At 36.1% G+C, this 7,980-nt stretch overlaps 1 protein-coding gene and 1 long non-coding RNA gene across 2 annotated transcripts; both read right to left on the reverse strand.

Moving 5' to 3' along the window:
- Positions 1-115: 115 nt before the first annotated feature.
- rpl19 (ribosomal protein L19) lies at positions 116-3,935 on the reverse strand. The gene is made up of 6 exons (XM_015041901.1): positions 3,832-3,935; positions 3,387-3,493; positions 910-1,032; positions 669-789; positions 440-550; positions 116-310 (listed from the first exon to the last, which is right to left on the reverse strand). The coding sequence occupies exons 1-6, from the start codon at positions 3,834-3,836 to the stop codon at positions 187-189; spliced, it is 591 nt and encodes a 196-aa protein (XP_014897387.1). The 5' UTR covers positions 3,837-3,935; the 3' UTR covers positions 116-186.
- A 732-nt stretch (positions 3,936-4,667) lies between these two features.
- LOC106953279 (uncharacterized) lies at positions 4,668-7,149 on the reverse strand. Its single transcript, XR_001426172.1, has 2 exons — positions 6,805-7,149; positions 4,668-4,915 (listed from the first exon to the last, which is right to left on the reverse strand). It is a non-coding gene; the product is annotated as an uncharacterized LOC106953279 (long non-coding RNA).
- Between the last annotated feature and the right edge of the window lie 831 nt (positions 7,150-7,980).

Consider the following 7,980-nt stretch of genomic DNA (forward strand, 5'->3'; position numbering starts at 1 on the left):
TTTTACTCATTTTTTATTTATTTAACCCATTTATTTATTTATTTAATTTTGGCGCAAATGGCTCTCCATAGTTTTCTCATGGCATCATGAGGAAGAAAGAACAGGAAACAGCAACTGTCTTTATGTACACCTTTTATTATCAGCACTTGTCTGCTGGCACAGTCAGGTGGAGCAAAAAGAACCAGACTACTTCTTGGTCTCCTCCTCCTTGGACAGGCTCTTGATGAACTCCTCCTTCTTGGCCTGGAGGCGCTCCTCTCTGCGCTTGCGAGCCTCCTTCGTCTTGGTACGACGAGCCTCGGCCTGATCGCTGCGCAAAGATCAGAATCACCATCATTTTACTGATTTCTAAATTATTTCTTTGAATTAAAAGTGTTTAAAAATACCACAAACTAGTTAGAGACGATAATATTGTTCCATGTAAATCCTGAATACTTACGCCAGGAGCTTCTTGCGGGCCTTGTCGGCCTTCAGCTTGTGGATGTGCTCCATCAGGATGCGCTTGTTCTTGAAAACGTTACCCTTGGCCCTCAGGTAGAGGCTGTGGTACCTGAAGGAAATTCAAAAAGGGTCAAATAAAAAAGCATCAGGATGCAGAAGCTCATATCACATCATCCCAGTCGGCTTAAGACGACAAGCGAAAACGGCTCCAAGTCCCGGAAACCTACATGTGCCTGTCGATTTTTTTGGCCTCCCTGTAGCGACGCAGCAGACGACGCAGGATCCTCATGCGACGCATCCAGCAAAGCTTCTCCGGCATACGGGCGTTGGCTGTACCCTTTCTCTTACCTAAAAATCAACCATAAAAATTTTATTTAAAACCTTTATTTGCCATTTTCTTCAAAAAAAAATAAATAAATAAATAAATAAAAAATAAATAAATAAATAAGAAGACAAGCATCAACGTACCGGTTCCCATGTGCCTTCCCTTGCGGCGCGCCAGCGTGTTCTTGCGGCACCGGGCCCTGGAGTGGACCGTGACAGGTTTCCTGATGATAAGACCATCTTTGACCAGTTTACGGATCTGCTGGCCTGAAAAACGAACAAAACATTTAACAAAAAGGAAAACTGGGAAACTAGAAGTGTGAATTAGGATTGCATCAGATTAAAGATCATTCATGACGATCTCCCTTTGAAAACTTATAGTAGATGCTACAAAATGTCAATTAACACATTTTTAAAATGGCTTTCTCAATTTGATTCACAATTCAATAGTTATTTATTAGTTATTTGTTTAACATAAATGCTGCCTCGTTCCTTCTGATTTTACTTGGAGGAAGAGGGTTTTTGAAGCTGCTGGTGGTCTTTTTACTGTCTAACTTTTCCATTTCACACTTGTTTGTGTGAAAGCAGCTTGATAAATTTGACTGGCAGCCAATCAGAAAGATGACCATGATGAGACAAGTAAATAACATTTCAATAAATTATTTTAACTCATATTTTCTAATAATGTTTGAAAAACAGATTAGATTTTATGGTTAAAAAATATATATATATTTTTTTACTTTTTTCCCCCCATACCACACTTAAAGCATTATGAAGATCCTTTAGCCCCCCCTAGTGGCCACCACTTTGAAAAACACTGAGCAGAGGTTAACTGTAGTTTGTGAATTACCTCAGTTTTTGTAACTCAATACCAAAGACAGTGCAACATCCTCCTACATTAAATAAATGCAAGAAAACATTTGAACTCAATCAGAGCTGAATCGATTTCTTGCATAATTTGTGTCACTTCCGCCAACTCCTGCGAAGTTGACATGTGTATGTATGGTAGGTGCTATTTTTAGCTATGGAAGGACAGAGAGAACCAAATCAAATCACCCAGAAAATGACAGAAACAGTCAAAAATGTGGACACATTTTAAATTAAACAGGAAAAACATTGTGCAGAACTAGCTTTCCACAAAAGCGTGTGACTGATGTTGCAGCAACCAAACAGAAAACATCCTCTGTATACATCAAACTTGTCTGCAGTGTCCGATGGACATTATTCATGTTCGCTTTGTGAAATACATGAACCTAAATGTGTGATGATCTGTCATGCTGCAGATTTACAAGATGGTATCTTCCGGTTGCATGTAACAACTGATTGTAGTGGCTACCTGGCAGGATATTAGGTAACAGTTTAAGTTTTTACAAAAAAATAACTATGCAGCTCTTACTGTAAGAGCAACAGAAGAGATTAAGCATTTATTTGTTGCTATGCTTCTGTCTCAACTTAAATGAGATGCTTTGAGGGAATATTTAAATTATTTATAATAGTTGGAATTAAATATGTCACACATCAGAGTTGAAACTGAAATGGAGGTTTGCATTTTAAGCAATAAAAGGTTATTTAAAAAGAACAATTAGATGGGTTGTTTACTTGAATGCTCCGTTATGTATATTTTTAAGTAGGTTTTTTTTTTTTTTTTTAAATTCGACTCTATGTAGGATTACACAATTAATCACCAGAATAATCGATAAAATATTCAATTACTAAAATAATTATTGGCTGGAGCTGCTATTTTCACTCCAGTAGCTTAACTAGAGAATCCTGATTTAATTGTTCCCTAAAGCAGCTTTTTTTCACAATATTGTAGGTCACAGTTTGGAGAATTTCCAAGGCTAAAGTAAAGTTAAAACTAATTTCTTTCATTCCCAGTAACGACAAACACAGGGCCCATCACTGATGACTTGGTAAAACTAAACTCAGATTTTAGCTTAACCAAGCTAATGATTTGTTAATGTTTAACTGTCTCCATATCAAAGATAATCTGATTTGATATGCGAGTACATGCCCGGACAAGTTCAGACACAATAATAAAGAAAGTAAAATTATTTAATTTCTGGGCATGACCTTTTGGTTATACTTTAAAATATTTCAAGCAGAATGTTGTTTTCAAGCTTAATGATTTGGACTTTCTGGCAGGATTTACAGCAACAAATCAATCTTGATTGTAAGAAGAAAGAAGCGCAAAAACATTGATGACAAGATCATGATATTTTTGAGAAAGTTTGGATTTGGACAACACTTGAATCTCAGTTTTTAAAAACCTAACCCCCTCTTATTTTCAAATTGACATCCACGATTATGGCATCACATTTTTTCATGGGCAAACGGTGAACTAACTAACTAAGCTCAACAATTAGCTCAGAAGCTGCTGGAAAGCTTTGCAGAAACATTTATTGGCAAAGACTGAGCACAAACGAGGATTTTGACTTCAGTTTTCAAGCGCAGCATAACGACAAATATACAAAATTGAGAGGAATAAATTAAGGACAATGGAACAGTACACGCATTTTGAGCCATTTGCAACCAAGATATAATAAAAAGACAAGGATTAATGCAACTGCAAAATTGCTTCTTAAGAATCAGACAGAAAAGAAGATTAAAAAATAAATTACGGGAGTTGGCGTTAGCGATCTCATTTGTCTCGTTGGGATCTAGCCAGACTTTCTTCTTTCCGCAGCGAAGGACGCTGGAGGCCAGCCTCTTCTGGAGCCTGAGCATGCTGAAACAATAAAACACGGGTTCAGAAGATCATAACTACAGTAGGAATATTTCTCCATGTGTATTTATCTATCATTTCAACAATAGCACCAGATGCTAGCCACACAGCTAACTCCCAACTACCCGGTGGCTAGCAGGCTGCCAACATGGCCTCCCTGTCGCTACATCGTGTTGCATTAAAACACGTAAATATGTCAAATATAAGCCTGGAATGATGACTGAAACATAAATATGTGTCGAGAACAAACTTGGATTTCTTATTTTTGCCAATACGATGTCTATGGGTGTATTTACATAGTTAAATTGTGACTTTTATCAGGCTAACAGCAGCGGTCCTACCTCATGGCTGCTACTTCAGTAGAAAAAGGAAGGCTTGCGAGGCAGACCGGAAGATACCATTTTCAGAGGAGCGTCCATTTGTTATCATGAAGCAACTTCGTTTTAATCAAAGTAAAACTCAGCTGTTACCACTACACAGATTTTAAAGCTCATAAATTATATATCTAAAGATCAAGTACATGTAAATATGAATAAAATAAAGCAACGTTAAAAATTGTGTTTAACTGGCGACCCCCCTCCTTGTCTCATCAAAATATTGGTACGAACCGATGCGTTCGCAATGCATTATGGGTCACTCTGTACCACCTATGTATTCTTCTGTATGAACACCAGAGGGCGCCATTGAAACAAGAATCAACAAGTATATTTACACGGATAGATACTATAAATATGTTCTATTTTTGAGATCATAGGAAAAAGAAAAGACTAATTGCTAATAATATGTGGTGAACATTACAGTTTAATTTGTGTTCTTACTTTTTAACCATTAAATGGCAAAAAAAAAAATCCACATTCTAATGTTTTGCCACTATTTGCTCAAATATGTAATTTTTTTTTTTTTAAATGCAACATTTGGTTTATTATTTCATATTTATGAAAATTTATTTTCTAAAACAGACATATTGGCTTTAAAAATGATCATGCGTTAAGCATCTGTAAAAGCAAATGACCAAAAAGTCTCAGTTTGGACTGGTGCACTGTAAGATTTACTCTTTAATTCTTAGAATACAATTAATAAATAAGCAAATTGCATTACAGTAAATTGCTGACTTACAAGGCCACATTTAAGTCTAAAATACTAAAATATGCAGAAAATATTAAGCTATTCAGAGCATTTGAAGAGAGAAAAAAAATATCTTTTATTTTTTAAGTGTCATCCATTAAGAGGAGGAAGTGAGAACAGTGTGTTGGTGTAGCGGGTGGGTACTTAGAAAGACTCTTGTAAAAATAGCCAACTGATACAGCACAATTTGACTAGCTATCATTCCGTCCTCGACCTTCTGGAGCACCATCCCGTCACTGCATGGAGGCTGCAGGCTTACAGTGTGGGTGCATAAGGACCTCTCTGTGACGTCTTCACCTCCTGCAACTCAGAGAGCAGCGAATGAAACTTTACAGAGGATTCATCAGCAATGTCCAATGCAGCAGAAAAACACAACCAGGAAGCTTTAAAATGGTTGTGGTGCATCCGATTTTAAAATCAGCACTTCAAGGTCACATTTAGTCCCCATTAATGATGTGGAATACAGTTAACTGATTCACATTTTTGCAACATTTAGTTAATAAAAAAAGGAATTTTATTTCTCTGAATTTTGATAATACGACCAAAATTAGAGCAAAAATCAGCTTATATATTTTATTTCTACTATCAGAAACTGATCAATTTCATGCTTAATAACCAGAAATCTAATTTGATCCCACATTAATTGAAATTAATCCAATTCAGTGCACTCCAGCTCAGAAATATAATAAGACCTATGTCTAGTTTTGGAAGGTCGCACTATTTCAAGCAAAAGTAAAAAGTAGCCTTACAAGGAATTGCTCAAGAACAAAAAAAAAAGTCTTTGTTATAACGACTGTTTTCTTTCTTTTTTTTTTTTTTAAATACTTAGGCTGCTTTTAGAAGAAGTTAAACCCAAATATTAATTCTGCATAATACGTTCACTTCAAAAAGAAAAATGTACTGTAAACAAAGTTGTAGTAAGATATAAATAGCATGATTTAAAGAATTGCTAACTACATACTTGGTTCGTACCAAATACATGGAAATGACCTGCAATCTGGAGCAGCCCACGAGCAAAAATCAAAATTGTTAAATTATTAAAATTCACAGAACCTTCTAAGAAGAATATTAACAAACTACCAGAAATGTCATTTTGAACTTTGTTTCTCTTTCCCCAGCAGCCTGGACAGCAAAGCCACAGGAAGCCACTGAGATATCCGCCTCCAAATCCACTTTAAAAGGATTTGTTGATTCTTTTAAAAAGAGGAAAATTGGTTTTAAGCTTCCTCCCACCAGCTCACCGGACACACAATCTGCAGAAGCAGAAGATATAACGTTGTGGGTGTTCGGTCCATCAGCTCTGATACCGACTGCATGAAGGAAAAGTGTCTCTATCACACAGATTTTTATCTTAATACTGTTATGTGGGCAGAGTATTAGTCTCCAGAAACAGTCTCATTTATAGGTGTTCATCGTTGTTAGAGTATGCAGCAGATTGATTACTGTTAAACAGCTTTGTGGTTGTACTATTAAATTTTTATGAGTTTTTCCTCAATTTCAAAATGCATATTTGTCACAAAGTGGCTTTTATAAGTGTAATATTGCAAACAATTCATTTTTTTTCAGCTTTGCATCTTGATGTGACATTATTCTCTCATCAAAAACCTACATGGAGTCTTGCATTGATTCTTTCATGCATGCTTGAGAAATCCTTGAATCTCCACGGCAACCATTCAGCTGTGCAAAATTTCTGCGTGGACTTAGCTTCTGCCTTCAGAGCATTTCCCAACTAAGCTCCTTCAGACTAGCCAGCAGCAAATAGCAGACACCACGTAGAACTTCGCATCTCATTATATGAACTACTGAATGTTGTTAAAGGGTTAATAGAAGAGGGCAGCTTTGATGACTTTCTGAAAAAGCAGCAGTTTTTAAAGAGACAGAGGCCCAGTTTCAAGGCATTAAATTACAAAGTTAAATTCCTTTAAAATCATATTTGACATATTTAGCAACTGAAGCTAATATAGTTACTTTACTGGTACTATGTGCTTGGAAAATACATGATATCACTGACCCTTTAAAGATAGACAGAAAAAAAAACAGAGACGTGTTGGAAATAAACATTGTTGATAAATAGAAATCAAAAATGAACATCGCAAAATACTTCCTGATGTCGGACTCTTGTCGACTGATGTCATAATTTGTAATATCTGCGTGGAAAATATGTTTTAAGATTATTAAAAACTGCTCACTTCACGGCGCTTTAATGATTTCTTTTGTCATGTGAGGTCAGCATCAGGTCATCCGTGTCCCTGGAGAGAACAATGTGCTCAGTGTAAAACCACACGTTTGTTTCTTCAGATCATAATGTCTCCCTGCTCTACTTCATAAACTAAAGGAGAAGACGAACATTTTCTGCATCTCTGCATCATTACAGCCCTGCAGGACCTCTTGTCTGTGGATTTGTGTGGCCTGGCCTTCATTACACGGAGCTCTGCTGCTCGCTCATCATTCACTCAGTGAAGGTGGAGTCATTTCATCGGGGCGTGGACCTCAGCCTCCAGCTGGAGTCTGTTGATCTCTCACAAGCAGCACAAACCTTGTAAAAGCGGACAAAAACACAGAAACACGCCGGTATAGCTGGAGCATGCGTCCTTCAAAATAAAAGCCTTTGGGCTTACCTTAATAATGTGGGAATAAAAACATTACAGGAAAAAGTGTATTTCACTGTATATGGCTTTATTTATGTAGCACAGCTTGTTGCTACAGGACGTTAGACAAGTTTTAAGCTCCAAAGAAATAATTCTGAAATCTCGTGATACTTTTTTTCTTTATGGCAACCAGTTTAGCGATTTAATTCAATGTTGTTGAATAATCCGTCTTCTAGTACATTTTTTTCAGATTGTGTTACTAATTTAGCTACGTGCTTTTTATTATTCTAATACAGTTTGTTCAAAACATCAAAACGTCAAATGTATGCAGAGTTTATTAAGGAAAATATGGAAAATTACTTCTTTGTTTTTCTATATCTGCGACAGACTGGCGACCTGTCCAGGGTGACCCTGCCTGTCCAGGGTGAACGTTAGCTGGAGGCAGCAGCAACCCTCCCGACCCCATTAAGGGTGTAAAGAAAATGGATGGATGAATGTTTTTCTATATTTATATTATATGTGGATCTGAAATTCACTATAAATATTATTTTAAACATTTTAAAACATGGAAAATATTTGGGATACGACTGTTTGGATTTATTTTGGATTTATTTGTTCATTTATTTCGTTTTTTATTGTTCTTTTTGTAAGGAGTGAATAGTGAACAGAACACCAAACATTACAGAACAAGAGTTTTATTTAATTAATTAATTTTTTATTACTATTATTAATCTAACATTTTCTGAAATTTTCTAGATAACTTTCGATTTCTTGTTT

The sequence above is a fragment of the Poecilia latipinna genome, unplaced genomic scaffold (genome assembly GCF_001443285.1).
Source record: "Poecilia latipinna isolate Pla-1442-1.1 unplaced genomic scaffold, P_latipinna-1.0 Scaffold573, whole genome shotgun sequence".
In the NCBI taxonomy this organism is placed as follows: domain Eukaryota; kingdom Metazoa; phylum Chordata; class Actinopteri; order Cyprinodontiformes; family Poeciliidae; genus Poecilia; species Poecilia latipinna.

What these genes read in the sequence shown, in the direction of transcription:
- rpl19 (XM_015041901.1), bottom strand. An exon ending in GGGAAGGCACATGGGAACCG is followed by an intron (nt 790 to 909) that starts GTACGTTGATGC and finishes GTTGATTTTTAG; the next exon opens with GTAAGAGAAAGGGTACAGCC. An exon ending in GCCCGCAAGAAGCTCCTGGC is followed by an intron (nt 311 to 439) that starts GTAAGTATTCAG and finishes ATCTTTGCGCAG; the next exon opens with CGATCAGGCCGAGGCTCGTC.